Source organism: Gastrolobium bilobum, unplaced genomic scaffold, assembly GCF_033153095.1.
Source record: "Gastrolobium bilobum isolate Gb01-03AN ecotype WA unplaced genomic scaffold, APGP_CSIRO_Gbil_v1 utg25931, whole genome shotgun sequence".
Taxonomy (NCBI): domain Eukaryota; kingdom Viridiplantae; phylum Streptophyta; class Magnoliopsida; order Fabales; family Fabaceae; genus Gastrolobium; species Gastrolobium bilobum.
The window spans coordinates 117493-135319 of record NW_026896971.1 but is presented as its reverse complement, the minus strand read 5'-3'; the positions used below and the strand labels follow the sequence as shown (position 1 = coordinate 135319).

General features: G+C 41.2%; 1 protein-coding gene across 1 annotated transcript; it reads right to left on the bottom strand.

Moving 5' to 3' along the window:
* Positions 1-5328: 5328 nt before the first annotated feature.
* Positions 5329-12361, bottom strand: LOC133303105 (protein SHORTAGE IN CHIASMATA 1). The gene is made up of 6 exons (XM_061502970.1): positions 10476-12361; positions 9578-9785; positions 8541-9034; positions 6363-8001; positions 5642-5794; positions 5329-5446 (listed from the first exon to the last, which is right to left on the bottom strand). The coding sequence occupies exons 1-5, from the start codon at positions 12359-12361 to the stop codon at positions 5708-5710; spliced, it is 4314 nt and encodes a 1437-aa protein (XP_061358954.1). The 3' UTR covers positions 5329-5446; positions 5642-5707.
* Positions 12362-17827: the final 5466 nt, after the last annotated feature.

Sequence of the window (17827 nt, the reverse complement as noted above, 5' to 3'; positions counted from 1 at the left end):
CGTCTTCGTCTTCATCAGTCTCAGGCCTCTCCTCAATTACCGTCACCCCACCACCCTCGAGGCGCTCAACTATCTTGTTGTTTTCCACCTCGTAGTCGGGGCTGAAACCGGTCAAGTCAATCTCAGGGTGCCTAACGGAAACTTGCTGAAGGGCGTTGTTAAAAGAGACGTACATAAGGTTAGCTAAGGCTTCCTCCAATTCTTCCACCCGCCCAGTGGCTTTTTTGAAGTCCTCAACTTTGGCGTGGAGGTTCCCGTGTGCAGCAAACAAATTAGCAGACAACTGGTCTCTCTCAGTTTGGAGACCCTTCTTCTCCTTCTTGACCTCTTCTAACGACTTTGTTAGGTTATCGTTGTCGGAGGAGAGCCGTTTAACCTCTCCTTCCGCCTTCTTCAGTCGGGCGGACAAAGACTTGTTCGAAGCCTTTTTGTCGGCAACCTCCTTACCAAGGCGCCTAACCTCAGCAGTAAGACCATCCATCTTTCGCCCCATCTCATCAAGGCGATCATCCTGGGAGGAGCATCGGCTGTCAACAGCAAGGGCGATCTCTTACATTCCTAAGATGCGGCCAATAACCACTTGGGAGCAGTCCATGAATTCTTGGCGATCGATTCTCTCTGGCACCACCATCTTAGGACGCCCCACGTTAGGAAATCCACAGTCAAGGTCCCTCTCTGACAATTTGAGGGCCCTGCCAACTGGGATCTCAACAGGAGGAGGAGGAAAATCTTGCGCACCAGCTATTGCACGAGGTTCTCTGTCATCAAAAGTACTGTTTTCCAGCATTCACCATCGCCTGAGTCATCAACAAACTGCCTGCACTTAGATGGCTCGAGACGTGGCGTCTTGGAGGCCCTTGGCGGAGTCAAGTTTTCATTTCCCCTCTTTTCATACCTGACCCCCCAGGAGCAGGAGACCACGACCCCAGAGTCGATTCACTTGCTGACGAGCTTCCCACCACGTTCGTGGGCTCTTTAATAATAGGGGCAGTCGCCCTCTTCTCCAGCTCGCCAGCAGGAATATCTGCAGCAGACCGAATTTTCTTCTTTTTCGGCTGGGTTTCTTTTTTCTTCCCTTTGTCCATGTCTTTCCTCTTCGGGGCGAGGTTTGGTTTGATTTGCGGAACCACGCCCTTCGAGGCTTTAAGCTTGGCATCCGCCTCACGTGCAAGTCTCAGTGTCTCCATCGGCAAGCTTCCAACTGCAAGACAGGAAAGACAAGCGTTAGTAAAGATAGTTAATACTCACCACAGTCACAAATGGTACCAAACATCACCACACCTCCGTGACACAACACTTGCTTCGAAGGCCACCGGTCAAGACCCCATTCACCTCCACAAAGCAATCCACCACCATTACCTCCTCAGGAGATAAGGCTCCCCACTCAAACGAATACTGACTGGCGGGCGTCTCATAATGGGCTTTAGTCCAGTATAGCGGAAACTGACTCTCCCTACTCGCCCGATCAAGCAAAAAAGGTAATTCCCCCTCACCAAGCACTGGTTCAATCCAGAAAAAAGTACGTCGCCAGTTATTATATGAGTTGGCATACTGGGAGAATATCAATCCCAATCCGTTTCCCGCCTTCAACGAAACCCAACCAAGCTTCTTCAATGAAGGCGACACCTGGAAGCAATAAAAGAACAACCGCACAGAGTACACCCATCCAAAATACTGGCATATCTTCTCAAAGACCCGAACAAATGCCCAAGCATTTGGGTGCAATTGGGAAGGAGCAACCTGTAGGTGGGCAAGCACTCCCATCTCGAACTCAGATAAAGGGAACCTCACTTTCTGATCCGTGAAGTGAGTCTTATACACCGCGAACCGCCATCGAGATCTCGCCACACTGTGAGGAGTGTCACAAACACGATGATCAGACCGAACCGCGATTGTTTGCCACTTCCCCTCATGTACACCGTTTGGGGTAATGACAAAACTAGCTTCCGTTTGGTAATCACGGAACAAAATATCCCCGTTAGCATAACTCGATGACGAGGACGCTACCAACGGGTCTAACCAACTCCTCGCCAATGTGCAATCGCCTTCCTGAAGAGCCGCCATAAGTCAAGAGAGTGTCTTCAAATTCTACAAAGGAGCGACAAACACACAGTCAATCGCCAAACACTGTTTCAACCGACGCCAAGAAGATCAACAAGGGGGAAAGCTTCAAAGCTCCATAACACTCAACTTCCACTCCCGCGACCGTCAAACACCCTCCTTACCAACAACTAAATCAAAAATAACTTAAACACAAACAACTTACCATCAGAATCAGAAGTTTCTGAAGAGCTCGAAGAATAAAAACCTGAGTAGCTTAAAAAAGAAGGCCACCAAGCAGGCGGTATCTTATAGAGCCCCAGGTCTTCATATATGGCGTCCCACACGCCATACTTCACAAGTCGTCCATCCTCTGGGTGGTATCTACCTAGTCGGTTATCTGTAGATTCGTCATATTTATGGCGATGGAAGGACTGGGAAATGTTGGGAATATGGCCACGTGATGAACTCAAGGCAATATAAGAGTCAACAGTCGAATGGCGAGGTTTATAATAATACTCTATGAGACGATTTTGCGGGTGTCGGTTAATAGAAGACAAAGGCTGAACAAGCCGCCCTGTTCCAAGGGCAGAGCGCCGCGAAACATGGCGACGTGAACCTCTCCTTTGATCGCAAGAGCGAATAGAAGACCTTGAACGACGACTTCGTGATGGGCGAGGCCTAACCCCTTCACTAGAACCACCTGACTGTCTCCTTCCGGAACTAGCAGACTGACGCCTACCAGATCCAGAAGCAGTCTCACCACCCGACACCTGGCGCTTACTACGAATTCAAGAGCCAAACGCCTCACCCAAATAAGGAAGCACAGGCCCTAAAGCCCTTTCTGGCAGGAGATTTGGAATCTCTTCTTCAGTAAAACCAAGAAGCTCAGAAATCCTACCGTGGGGCAGTGACTCAACCCCAGGAACTAAAGAACGATATGAGGGAAAGCTGATGCCTTCCCCACCACGCTTAGTAAGATATTCCTGCATAGCTGGCCCCACTGTACAGCCTTCGAGTGTGTCGAAGGCTTCGTCAAATTCTTCCTCCTTAACTTCAACCTCTAACTCCGGTAAGAACAACCCAGGCACATCCGTTATCTTAACCATCACCAGAAAAAGGAGAAGAGAAGCGAAACTAAAAGAAGTGCAAAGGAATATCAAAGCCACAAGGGTGAAACATTGTACCTGAGATAATGCAGACAGGTAAGAAATGAGGACCGGCACGAGCACTATCGCAAAGAAGGAAAAGCACAAATGAATGATGCAGAAACACGAAGACCAGCAGGTAATGAGAAGAGGGTCCTGAGGAGAGGACGGACCTCCTATTTAAAAAGGAGGAAGGAGATCAAGGTGGCTTACACGTGTAAGACCTCACCTCTTCGATCGTAGGATGTCATAACTGTCAGGTAATAGGCGGTTATGATGAGGGGCTTGATGGTAATTTCGGGGGGACAAGACACCCTTCACGTCGCATTAATGCGTCGTGCCTCGTGACGACATGTCGCGTTAATGCGTCGTGCCTCGTGATGATTGAGTTCTACAGTTACTTGAAATGATGGAAGCAACCATCATTACAACACCTCGAAAATCGAAGAGACACCCTTCGTGTCAGAAAGGCGAAAGACCCAAAATACCATTTGCAAGACCTAAGATATTGGGCGCTACTCTTACACCACTCAGATGACACCCAAACCCTTTACCTTGGCGACAGTCACTCAGATGACACCCAAACCCTTTTGACCTTGACGGCAACCATGCAGATCGCCAGTGGGGCGTTGCCTGAACCTCTTTTATCTTGGCACCAACTTACACTTGCTACCAAGCTGGGGGGGCTCCTGTTCCGGATGGCCCAACAACAATGGCCCAACAACAGTGGCCCAAAGGTCCAAGCCCAATCCTTATCCCCTACCCACGTCAACCCTAACATCTGGGATCCGTCCCCAACTCCCAATGGGACGACAACCCCCAAAAGAGACACCGAAATGTCCCATCTCGGGACCCCAACCCCCAAAGACAGTCGCCCCAGATGCCATTAAAGGGAACTGCCCCCTTTGACATACCTGACACTGCCAGGTGCATCACTGCTATCATAGCAGCGCCTATCACGCCCCACGGCATCTGCTATCATGAGCGGACCCCAAGAAGGGTTGACCCCTTCCTCACCAACCCATTGGAAGCTCATACAACCTCCTTATAAATAGCCTTCTTTGGCACACCAAAGAGACATCTTATGTATCGTTATTATGCCCATTTGTATTAAGTCACAGACCACACACTCATCTTCCATTGTTATTAACTTGCTTCATACTTGGAACAATACCTTCTAGCTTGGTCTTTACCTTAGCTAGAGATATCATCCATATAGTGACATCATCCCTAAAGGAAACATAGTGGGCTTACATATTCCAACCGTACAGTGTTGTTACTCACACAAAACATACATGGGTTACGAAGCTGACTGGATATCATAGTCACAATGGTCTAATCAATCTTAACCAGTACTTTTCATTTGAGTTGAGGCCTAAATCCTGTACGTCAACCAACATTTTCTCCTTTAAATTTGCTAGGCCACTTAGTCCAATATTTCTGGTTGAATGATACATTGACAAGGTAGCCAGGGGTTGTTGCCTTAGATGGCTACATAGCAAATGGAATATCATTTATTATCAATTTGACTATTTTGAAGTGCAAATATTGCCAACTAAATAACAGATAAATAAGCCTATAATGCTCAGAAGAAAAACTTTTGATTGAGAACGTGAAAAGAACAAAGAACAAAAAGGCTGTTGAATCTAGAAAACCTATCATCTTATGGTGCTTTTCAAAAGCCATTGGCTAATTTTAGAAGTTCCTATTTTATTGTTTTTTAGTAGTTAAAAGGCCGTCTTTTATTTTATATCATACAAAAAGTTAATTTTAAAAGCAGTTTGGCTCTTGATATATATACAACTAATGAGTGTAAGGCTTATAAAACTTACATTGGTGTAATTTCCCCTATATAATATATATTGACATACTTTGCATTATTGAAAAGATCTCATGTATGCATTTTAAAATTTCTTATCATCATTTTTTAGAATAGCAAAACATTACTAACTTTTTTATAATTTTAATAAAAAGTAAAATAAAATGCACCGGCATATTTTGTGTCAGTCATGCAGTTTTTCTATTTTTTCAGATATGACCAATATATATAACTTCATGAATCGTAGAAGTCACAAACTGAAATAACTACCCGAAAAAGGTTCTTCTTTCTTAGATCATAACATCAATCTTCATATAAAATCTCCATTCGCTCCAAAGATAGATTATCCTGTATTATTGTTCTGATCTTGAATTCCATTTTCATCATTCGAAACCAGCTTAGTTTGGCTTCAACTTCCATCCATATCAGAAGTCGGTCACTGTCATAGTTCATCGACTGTGTCAATCAATAGTATAGAAGCGAAGTATAGATGATATATACCAAGTCCAGAAAAAAACTGAAATAGAATTAAATTGTGTACGAATTAAATTAACGTGAGTACGTGAAACTGAAATTGTGTGAGAATTAAATTGTGTGAGAATTACTATCTAATTATGGTTTTAAAGCAAAATACCTTTCAAAAGGTTAAGCCCATCGTAATATATAATATAAAATCTCCATTCTTCTCTCCAATGATAGATTATTGTGCCTGGAACAGTGACTTATTTCCATCCATCCAGACCAGCTTAGTTTGGCTTCCGCTCTCGTTCCTCCCAAAAGTCAGTGTCTGCCATTGACTGAATGTCAATGAATAATAGGACAGAAGCAAAGTTGTATAGAGGTAGACTAAATCAAGAAAGGACATACTTTAAGCAGTTTTGTTTAAGGGGTCGAAATGATAACACACAAACACCCCCCCCCCCCAAAAAAAAAAAAAAAAAACAACAACAAAAACAAGGCGAACTTGAATAACTTATGGGTTGAGACACCCAAATTGACCGGACTTGAGATGCGTATTTCTAATGGGTTGGGCAGGCTGTCGAGTTTCATTAGTATGAGATAAATATTAGTATGTTTTTAGGAATATCAGTCTTGATTTGAAATTGAAGGTGAGAGTACTGCTACCACTAGATAGGTTTACACTGTTATGAATTTATTCACACATTTGGAGCATGATAAAACAAAACAAAAAAATGAAATCAATCACTCGAGAATTATTTTTTTTCCTTTCTCTGTCTCTCTTCTGGCCGTATCATAGTTAAAGAACTGAAAAACATATAATTTGATTTAAGTCATTTGACTAATATATTGCTCTTTCTTTCACTTCAGCACTAAAATATAGAATGGAAACATACCTTCGTTGATCTCTTATCATTAGGAGTCCATGAGGATATATAAGCGGAATATCTTGCTTTCTTGACCGAGTTCGAAGATTGTCCAGATTGCTTCTGTCTTTTCTGTTCTGGAATATTTCCAGGTGTTCTACTAGGTTGGTACTTAAAGAATTCTATTAAAGAAGGACTTCTTCTCTTAGAAACTTTCGACATATTCCCCGGGTACCCAAAACAAGGGCCAGATTTCTCACATGATAATGATTTTTGACGCAATTTTCCCTTTTCTTTTATCCTATTAATAAATTCAGTTGTCCAAGGTGAATTCTTTAATGGACTAGCTGACAGCCGGGCACGTGAGAGTGGAGTTTCGCTCAGATGTGACATTTCCTCTTGGAAGGGTAATCCTTGTACGTTTCTCACAGCTGCTTGAGTTAAACCAATGTTTTCACGTGGCTTGAAATCAAAAGGAAATGCATCTTTTCCAAAATCTGGTTCCGGGTAGTCCTCAACTTCTCCTCGTGCACCTTTTAAGGATCTCCACATTTTCGATGAACTGGTTTCAGGGCGACTGCTATTATCGTATGATAATCTCCGTGCAATTTTATTCTTTCTTATCAGGTCATTCTCTGTCTCAGTCATCAAACTTGGGAAGTACATGGAGTCAGTAATAGAGAAGTTTTTATCTAATAGTGGACTATCAGTCAAGTCAACAACCTCACCTCCAACGTCCTCATGCAGCTTCTCAGAATTACCAAGACTATGCCAATTTAAACTTTTGCACATCAAAGCGTTATCCAGTATTTCATTTTGAGCCAACTCATTATTTTTCAAAGATAAACAGGGCTGTTCTAGCTGCTCTGATAATTGGGGAGCTTTGCAGTTCCATGATGACTGGGTAACTCTAGAAGGGTTCCTCATAGTAGTCGCACTGATTCTTTGCTTTTGACCAAAATGATCACTCATGGGCAAACTAACCTTTGCTATGTCATTGGATCTCCCAGCATCTTTTGACATACCATGAACAAAGGGTTTTGGCAAGGTAGATGAATCCAGGACAGCCTCAACTTCTTGATTTAGTGTCTCGAACTGCAATAATTCATCATAACATAGTTTATCTTTCTCATGACTACTTGTAGGATTTTTTCTTTTTCTTTCATTGTTAATTTGATATAAACGACACCTATCTGAGTCTGGACCAGAAGATACCGAAGAGGAGCAGTCTGTCATTATGGATTTTGAATCCTCCCTCTCCCCATATCTGCAGAAAACACTGAATAGAGAAATACTCTCTTCTGGAACATGATACTTTTCTAAAACACGGATCCTTTGTTCATGTGACCACTCAAGAAACTCATTAAGCATGGATCCTGAAGATAGTATAGCGTGTGCCGTTAAAGGATTTATTCCAGGAAATTGCGTAAGAAATGACTCTGCAAGAGTTACCGAGTCAGGCATTTTAGGGTACACACCCCTTGTCAATCTGGTAGCACTCTTAATGCAGCTTAGCATAACTTCGTTTGTCAACACAGGTGAGTAAGAGAAGAAGATCTGCAAATCAATTCCCAGGCTTGCTGCTGCTGCATAAAGTCCATCTGAGGATTCCATCACAACTGAAAGAAAGTTAAATTCTCCCTCAAAGACCTGAAAAGAGAAGAAAACATATTAAAATCAGTTCAGTGTAAAAGCGATATAGCTCAACCAACAACCACAACTACAACGGCTCTCATATTTCAGTTAATCACATATACATCCATTGTGATGCTTCTTTTCCATCATAAACAACATAACCGGATTCAGCAAACTAATCTTATCCGTTACCTTGTACTAAAAGCTTATATCTTCCAGGCATATAATACCAAATATCCGATGATGACTATTATCAAAGTCCCTTAAATCCCCAAACGCAGGGTTTTATAGTAGAATGTTTTTTCTCAGTAAGACATTAATCTTCCAAGGGGTCTTAAAGGTAAGTTCCAAAATGAAAAGCTGAAGCTGAGCACCGAGATTGACATTCTTCCCCCAAAAAGGCCTCACAAATAGCTCCTAAAGAAACCACCTCCCCAACGTATCAAGCACCATCATTTTTCTCGAGCTCTACTTGACATTCCCGTATTTTGTAAAAAACAGTTGAAAAAAAAAATAAAAAAAAATCACATATTGCTTGTGTAATTAATAGAAATAATTGCAATTACCATAAAGCAGCCACGGAAGTAAAAACTAAGTAATGTCAGAACGTCTGTTGCAATATTCTCAATACATAAGGGCAAGCTTGAAGATGCTTCAGTCACCGGAGTTGCTTTCTTCCCAAGGTTTCTACTAGTATACCATGCCAAGCAAATTGCAGAACTTATTATAAGATCCACAGGCAAATCTAAATCACGTTCAACAACTTGAATTCCTCCTTTCTCCATCGCAAGAATTACTTGGTAAGAGCTTCTTCTAGACATTATCATTTCCTTATCTTCATTTTGAGTATTCACAATGATAACTGATTCAGGAAAAGGCTCCATGTTCAGATGACCATGCTCAGTTTCCACAACTGGAATTAGTGGCACAAAATTGTCTGCTTCAGGTGCAATCTTTGAAGATTTTATATCATAGCTTTGCTCCACAGGACAAAAGTTCAGTAATCCCTCTAACTTCTGATTCATCATACTTTCCTTATGATTGAAAATAAGATGAGATTCACTTTCCTAGCACACAATCGTTGTTAGTTGCACGAGCGAGCTTTTAATATGCTTGCACATTGATTAGTAGACGAAGTATAAACCAAGAATGTAGAGTAACAGACTATTTTTTTTACTATAAAAGCCCATATGGGCCATCACAATACACCGTACTTTTGGATTATGACAGGAGCTATGAAAGACTATTAGATCTTGCTTCTCAGTTACAGGTCCAGACACTTATTTTGCTAATAAATGAAGTAGATCTATTAGAGAGGAAAACTGCTCTATCTAGTTATTATTTATATGGCAAATTTGATAGTTAATTTCGGAAAATTAATCCAAGGTTTATCTTATCAAAGTATCATTAAAACCTATTCCTAAAATATTATATACAATATCATTTGAATATATTGTAAATTATTATCCTATTATAGTAGAACTTGTGCAATTAAAAAAATATAAATAAGAAACTTTGACATAAATGATTTCAGAATTTATTTGCAATAACATAGTATCTATAATATAGATTCTATACACATGAAGCTATGCATAATCTCAGAGGCTTACCATTAAGATTTCAGTGTTTGCGGGCATTTCGACACCTTCACAGAGTGCTTTTAGAGCAGAATGGCCATCCAATTCAACCGTCAAAAAATGAAGATGTGGCAATCCAACCGAGTTCGGTGAAAATTCAGATATTCTAGATGAGCCACATGGACCTCCATATTCCAAAATAATGTCAAATTTGTTGACTGGAAACAATCTTGAAACATGCCTTCAATTAAATAGAGCAATTACTAGGTAGTATCATCATCATGGGATAAAGTGTGGTGTAAAACGTACCAACCAAAAATTATATGTGCTGCATTGGTTCTCACAATATACGATATGACCAACTTAATTGAGGAAATTGAGAGGAAACCAGTGTCCTTTAAAAAATATCAGTAGCACCCTCACGTGCAAATGCTTTCAGACTATTACTGCTCCACATATTTTTCCAGTTGCATGTGTTTCTTGTATATTTTGTTACTATCAAAACTTCCCACTAACAAGAACAAGTCTGGAACTCCGGCAACCAAAATTACAAAAAATTATAACCTGGACCAGTATCCCAAATTTCTCCTTGAGCAAAAACTGTATATAAAATTAACAGTAGATGAAAATCTCCTAAAACAGAGGTTAAGGTTCCGTGCTAAATATTCTGTTTTATACGTCTATAAGTATTGTTTCTTGCATCATCATTTACTTTAACCCAGCTTTAATTTATTATTTCGTTTGGGCCAAAACGTATCATGCTTTGATTGGCCAAGAGTCCAAGTAATAACATATATCTACAATTGGTGATTTAAAAGGACATATCATCAGAGATAGTTTAAAATAACATGCTAAACATATATTCTACGAAAAATAAAGTACAATTCTATGGATGCGTGATAAACAAGAATATCCTGAAACAAAAGCTTACTTGTATGAAACCAGCAAGCAGTCTGAAATCAGAAGTTCCTTCAGTTTAGTATCTGTCTCCTCAGGAACATTATTTGCATATGGCTGATTTGCGTAAGAATTATTTAGTTCACTGAATGATAACCCCAAGGAAAGAAGGAGATTTTTCAATGAACACCAGAATACTTCTTCAGCCACAATTAACGCTTTCAAACTTTTCCGTTTGATGTTTGACTGTAAAATTTCCTTGACAATTGTTAGTGACGGGTGTGCCATAGTAATATTGTTGTCCGCCTTCCTGTTTTCGTCTTTAATCATAAATTGGAGGAAGCCTAATCTTGATTTCAAGTAGTCCAAGTTTTGACATAATTTGTCGACATACAAGCATGCTGGATGAAGACCATAGAAACACAAGTACCAAGCAGCCTGTTTAATTGCACTTAACACAATAAATGCCATATTGTTTCCATTTACATGGTATTCAATCAGCTGGTGCTTTTGAAGACTCAACAATTTAAAATAATCTGTATCTGAGTTACACGTCTTTGTCAGCTCTGTATCATTCTGCAAAATGGCTAGATAGCTTTTTTCAAAATATCCACTAAGGGCCACAATATTGTCGGACAACTTAACTCTATGCAAAACAGTGTGCCATCCTTGTGACTGTAGACCAGCCTTCAATTCAGTGGATGTAACTTTTCGAACACTAACATTAGCACTGGTGGACTCTACTGCAATATCACAATTCCTCTCAACAGTCGCTTTTTGAGGGTTTAAGAAATAATCAAGATTGCTGATTTCTGACATAGACTTAAATAACAACGAAGCCCTCTCAGCATTTCTTTCTAATTGTTCTCGACTTTCTTGTTTAGAGGATCCATGTTCTAATAGTTCGACTGAAGCAAATTCAACAGGCTGATTGTCAAGCAGAGGCATGCAATCAGAAAGCAGATTCTGCAACTCTTCACTTTGTTTAATGCCACATTCACCAATAGAATCACCGTATAAAACTAAATCAAATATCAATTTTCTATCGTCAAAAGATTTTCGTCCGAAATCTTGGTCGTTCAGATCTATCTTGGCCCATATGTTCTGAAACCAGTTAGACATTTCGCAATTGCATTTATCTTCTTCTAGTAGATCCCAGTTTAAGTAAATTCCGTCAGATGCAGATAAGGGTCGAGTCTTCAAGTTGGAAAATATTTCTTCAATGATATCATGCAGAGATATCATCTTTTCGTAATCAGAGATAACAGGTACAGGCAGTGATTTGAACGTCTCATCTGTTAATGCTATCTCATTACTAACAATCAGCTCATCAAAACTTTTGAAATCAAACTCTTTCTTAAACATGCAGTCACTTGTTTCTATATCATCCGATGCTTTTATGTCGTAGAAAGCTTCATAGGTTTGAATTAAGTCCTCATCAAGGAAAACGAATTCCTGGAAGGTAACTAGATTCACAAATAAAGCACTATCAACATGTTCAATTTCCAACATAATTATAAAATCACTTTCAGGAAACAGATCTGATAACACCAGGCTCTTCTTTGATAGACAGTCATCTGAGAAAAACTTCATCATGTTATACTTCTTGGGATCCAAAAGTTCCTTGCCCTCTGTTATGGATTGATATCGTTCGTCAAAATTTTGAGGTCTGATATTTTCAAAATACGAGCCAACAATGTCTACCATAGATAAGCACGAGGGAATTCCCAAACTTTCTTCGTCCACTTCCAAAACAAGAAAAATGTTTTGGTCAGTGTGTGGCAGGTGCTGAACAGAAATATTATCTTCTAAAGAATATGCATTTTCCCCAATAAGGTACTCCGAAATAACATCTTCAACCATAGACACTGATTCCAGAGCCTCATAAGGGTACTGCATTGATGGCTCTGGCTTGAGCATTTCCTGCAAAGATAACAGAGGAACTTGTTCTCTACAATTTCGGAGACAAACACGTGAAAGAAGGAAAAAATGAAATTTTTTGCTTATGTCATATTAGTATATTACTATATGACGGATGTCCGCCCAAATCCACTCTTATGCTTGAAAAGTCCATACTGAATGATGCAAGAAGTTGTCAACTTTCCAGGTATAAAACTAAAACAAAATCCTCTCAGCTCCTCCATGTTGCAAATTCAATAAATAACAGACCCGAGTACAGACTACTGTAATATATCTATTCAGTTATATTATAATTGATGAGAATATATAATCTAAGGTTAGAAGAAGTAAGGAATAAGATTATTCCTGTTAACTATCCGAAATACAAGAGGCATTTGACTGTAATCCTTGTGTCAACTACACGAAGGAGATTTCATTTATATATTAAACCAAATAAGAAATACAAAGATATATACACAATGTGGGACTTCTATACTATGTACAGCAACACTCCCCCTTAAGCTGGAGCATATAGATCGTATGCACCAAGCTTGTTACATATCTAGTCTATCCTAGGTCCTCTCAAAGACTTAGTAAATACATCAGCTAATTGATAATTTGAGTTGACAAAACGAGTGACTATATCCCCTGAGAGAATCTTTTCTCTAAGGAAATGACAATCTATCTCAATGTGCTTAATCCTTTCATGAAACACTGGATTTGAAGCAATATGCAAAGTAGCTTGATTATCACAAATGAGAGATGTTGGGCCAGTGTCTCCAAACTTGAGTTCCTTCAGTAGCTGTTTTAACCAGATGAGTTCACAGGTAGCTGTGGCCATGGAGCGATATTCTGCTTCAGCACTTAATCTAGCAACTACACTTTGCATCTTACTTCTCCAGGAAATCAAGTTATCTCCAACGAATACACAATACCCAGAAGTGGATCTTCTATCAATAGGAGAACCTGCCCAATCAACATCTGAGTATCCTACAACTCTGGTATGACCTTTGTTTACATAGAGAAGACCTTTGCCAGGAGCAGTCTTGATGTACTTGAGGATACGGATTACTGCATTCCAGTGATCTTCACAGGGAGAATTCAAGAACTGACTTACTACACTGACTGCAAAGGAAATGTCTGGTCGAGTAACTGTGAGATAGTTCAGTTTCCCAACCAATCTTCTATACCTTTCTGGATCAGAAAATAGCTCCCCCTGATTTGGCAAAAGCTTGACATTTGGATCCATAGGAGTATCGACGAGCTTAGCATTCAACAGTGCTGCCTCCTCAAGAATATCCATAGCATATTTTCTCTGTGATAGTACAATGTCATCTTTGGATTGGGCCACTTCTATCCCTAAGAAATATCGGAGTCTTCCAAGGTCCTTTGTTTGAAAATGATGGCACAAATGTTGTTTTATCTGAGTTATGCCATGAGTATCATTACCTGTAATGACGATATCATCAACATATACTACCAAATAAATAGAACCTGAATCAGAGTGTCTATAAAAGACTGAGTGATCAGCCTCACTTCGAGTCATGCCAAACTACTGTATAACAGTGCTAAACCTTCCAAACCAAGCCCGGGGAGACTGCTTGAGACCATACAAGGATTTTCGGAGATGACAAATTAGGTTAGACTCCCCCTGAGCAACAAACCCAGGAGGTTGCTCCATATAAACCTCTTCCCGCAGATCACCATGGAGGAAAGCATTCTTTATGTCCAGCTGATACATAGGCCAGTGATGAATGGCTGCCATAGTAATAAAGAGGCGAACATAAGTCATTTTCGCCACGGGAGAAAATGTGTCACCATAGTCAAGGCCAAATACCTAAGTATAACCTTTAGCCACCAAGCGGGCCTTGAGACGGTCCACCTGACCATCAGGACCAACTTTGACTGTGTATATCCATCGACAGCCAACAACAGACTTCCCAGAAGGAAGGGGAACCAGATCCCAGGCACCACTGCTCTGAAGTGCACTCATCTCATCAGTCATGGCCTGTCGCCATCCAGAATGTGATAACGCCTCACCTGTAGTCTTAGGAACAGATACAGAAGAAAGAGGAGAGAGGCAAGCAAAATGGGATGTTGAAAGACGATGATAACTCAAATTTATTAAATACCTGGGAGGGGGATGAGAATCACGAGTACCTTTCCGGAGTGCAATGGGTACATCAATGTCAGACGGAAGGATCGGAGCTGCCAGAGGAGTTGATGACGGAAGTGAGTCCACAGGAGCCTCAGTAACAATAGGGGCAGGGTCTTGGGGGGCAGGGTCCTGGGGAACAGGTGGACGTTGCCGACGATGATAGACCTGGAGGGGGGAACAGGGGCGGGAACATCTAAAGAAGGAGATGGGGAAGGTATATATTGAACTGAAACAGGGGGTAAACTGAGTAGCAACAGAATCACTGGGAAAGGAGGAGGAGTCAAAGAATGGGATAGACTCAAAGAATGTAACATCCGCCGAGACAAAGTAACGACGAAGACTGGGAGAGTAACGACGAAGACTCTTTTATGAGCGAGGGTAACCCAGGAAAATACATTTATGTGACTTAGCAGATAACTTGTCAAGACCAGGACTGAGATTGTGGACAAAACAAGTAGAACCAAATATGTGAGGAGTGAGTGGGTACAAAGGTTGATGGGAAACAACACAGAATGTGGTACCTGGTTATTAAGTACGGAGGAAGGCATGCGATTAATGAGATAACAAGCTGTGAGGACAGCATCGCCCCAATACTGGAAGGGGATATGACCATGTAACAAAAGTGTCCGAGTAGTTTCAATTAGGTGACGGTTCTTGCGTTCAGCAACCCCATTTTGTTGAGGAGTGTGTGAACATGATGTCTGATGAAGGATGCCGTGAGATGCAAAGAAGGTTTGAAACTGATGAGACAAATATTCACGAGCATTATCACTTCGAAAAATGCAAATCAAAACACAAAAATTGAGTAATGATTTCATTAAAGAATTTGTTGAAAATAGAAAACAATTCAGACCAATTTTTCATTAAAAATAACCAAGTACATCGAGAATAATCATCAATGAAAGTTACAAAATATCTGTACCCCATAGTGGAAACGATACGACTAGGACCCCAAATATCTGAATGAACTAAAGCAAAAGGAGACGAAGACCGACGACTGACACGATCGGGAAATGAACTACGAGTGTGCTTCCCTAACTGACATGACTCACAAGACAAACTAGATAAATTTGATAAACGTAGGACCATCTTCTGGAGCTTAGCAAGACTTGGATGACCCAACTGAGCGTGGATAGTAAGCGGAGAATCCACAACAGAGCACACTGGGACAGAAGTCGAAAGCTGATAAAGGCCATTGGACTCAGATCCGACACCAAGTGTCCTCCTCGAGCTCCGATCCTGCAAAATGACAGACTCTTTAGTGAAAGAAATAATACAGTCAAGGGATTGAGTCAAACGACTAATGGCAATAAGGTTGAAAGGAGAATTAGGAACATAAAGCACATTCTTAATGGGAATAGAAGGAAAAAGGAGAACAGTGCGTGCCCTTGGGACGGAACCAGTGACCCATTAGCCATAGTGATACTGGGCAAGGGACCAGACGTACAGAGAGAGGTGAATAAAGACTTATTACCAGAAATATGGTCAGATGCACCAGAATCGAGAATCCATGGACCAAGAGAGGGCGAGTGAGAAACACCAGCCAAGGAATTACCCGTGTGTGCACCAGAGGCAGTGGTACCAGGAGGACGCTTCCCTTCATACCATTGCAAGAAGTCAGTGAGAACAGACGGAGGTGGCTGTGGTCCAGCAATCAAAGCAGAGTCCGAGACAGGAGCAACACTCTGAGCAAAATGAGCGGAGCGAGGAGGGCAACCGTGAAGATCCCAGCAACGATCAATAGTATGGCCCGGCTTGTTGCAATGAGTGCAGAGAAAGCGTCTCGTAGAGGGTTTTCGTCCACGTGCATAACCCTTGGAGACAAGGTCAGATGGGTCAATTGAAGAGGAAGCAGATACGGCAGGCTCCATAGCAGACTTAGGTGGAATTCGAAGCAATGAAGACCAAACAGAGTCCAGGGATGGAACAGTAGTAGAACCCAAGATCTTATCCCGGTTTACAGAGTACTCCGGGGGCAAGCCATAAAGAGCCATGAGCATGAAGAATGTGCTGCGTTGCTCAAGTTCCTTAGCAGGGTCTGCAGCAGGCGGCAAAAGTTCATTGAAATCATGAAGGAGACCCTGAACTTTTCCCAAATAAGCAGACATAGAGACATCAAGGTGTTGAGCAGCAATAGTAGTGATCAAATTTTGACAAACACCATAGAGTCGCTGAGTGTCATTGGTATAAAGTGACTTGGCCTGACGCCAAACAGACTCACAAGTGACGTGAGCACGGAAAATTTGCTTCAACGACGAGTGGATGGTAGACTTGATGATGCTACATAACTGAGCATCAACCTTTTTCCAATGAGGGCGTACATCTACCGAGATGGACTCAGCCTTAGTAATGAGATGGTCAGCATAATCCTGTCCATCAAGCCAAAGTCGGAGATCAGAAGCCCAAGAATCATAATTGGAGCCATCCAACTTGTCGACGTGCAACGGAACATTAATATAATTAGAAAAAACAGGCGTGTCATTCTTTTGAGAACCCTTGGATACATCGTGGGGTGACGAATCAGCCATAGGTCACCTGAAACAAAAATAAACAGTAGCGGAAAGCACAAAAAGATCGCGTGAACAGTAACCAGCGAAATAAAACACTTTGTGGGAAGCCGTAACAAAGTCAAAAACACAAAACGAGGACAGATCCAGGTGCGCAAGGTCAGAACGAGATGGAAGGTGGTGGTCGGACGTGAAAAGTAGCCGCACGCGCCGCTGCAAAAAATCTGGACGCAGCCCCTTTGGCACGCGCGTGAGAGCGCGTGGAGAAGAGGATGGGGATGGGTCCGGCATAGATAAAACCGCCTTGTCCGAACGATCACAACCGTGTATGGTTCGTCGGAAAATTCGCTGGAAAAGTCGCCGAAGACGGTGGTCAACGGCGGTTCTTGACAGTGGCGATGATCGGAAAGGTCCTGGATCGGAAAGATGATGACCGGAAACTGACAAAGATGACAAAAAAAATTTACGCAGCGAACAGTGGTTCACTGGAAAAACGCGGATTAGGATTCCTCTTGTTTGGCTCTGATACCATGTTAACTATCAGAAATACAAGAGGCATTTGACTGTAATCCTTGTGTCAACTACACGAAAGAGATTTCATTTATATATTAAACCAAATAAGAAATACAAAGACATATACACAATGTGGGACTTCTATACTATGTACAGCAACAATTCCAATAGGCAATCAACAGACACGTTTAATGAATCTGTACACAGTTCATATTTGGACGAGATTGAAGCAAAGCAAATCAACAACAGTACAATGTGTAATAAAACCAAGTGATCATATAAGTGTCTATATATCATAACGCCCGTTAC

Bases quoted from the DNA above. Each gene is read 5' to 3' on its own strand.
- LOC133303105 (XM_061502970.1), bottom strand. From the start codon at position 12,361: ATGCTCAAGCCAGAGCCATCAATGCAGTACCCTTATGAGGCTCTGGAA. The intron at 9,035-9,577 runs GTAAGCCTCTGA...ATTGTGTGCTAG, and splicing joins CAAACACTGAAATCTTAATG to GAAAGTGAATCTCATCTTAT. The intron at 8,002-8,540 runs CTTTATGGTAAT...CTGATTTTAATA, and splicing joins AGTTTTTACTTCCGTGGCTG to TGTTTTCTTCTCTTTTCAGG.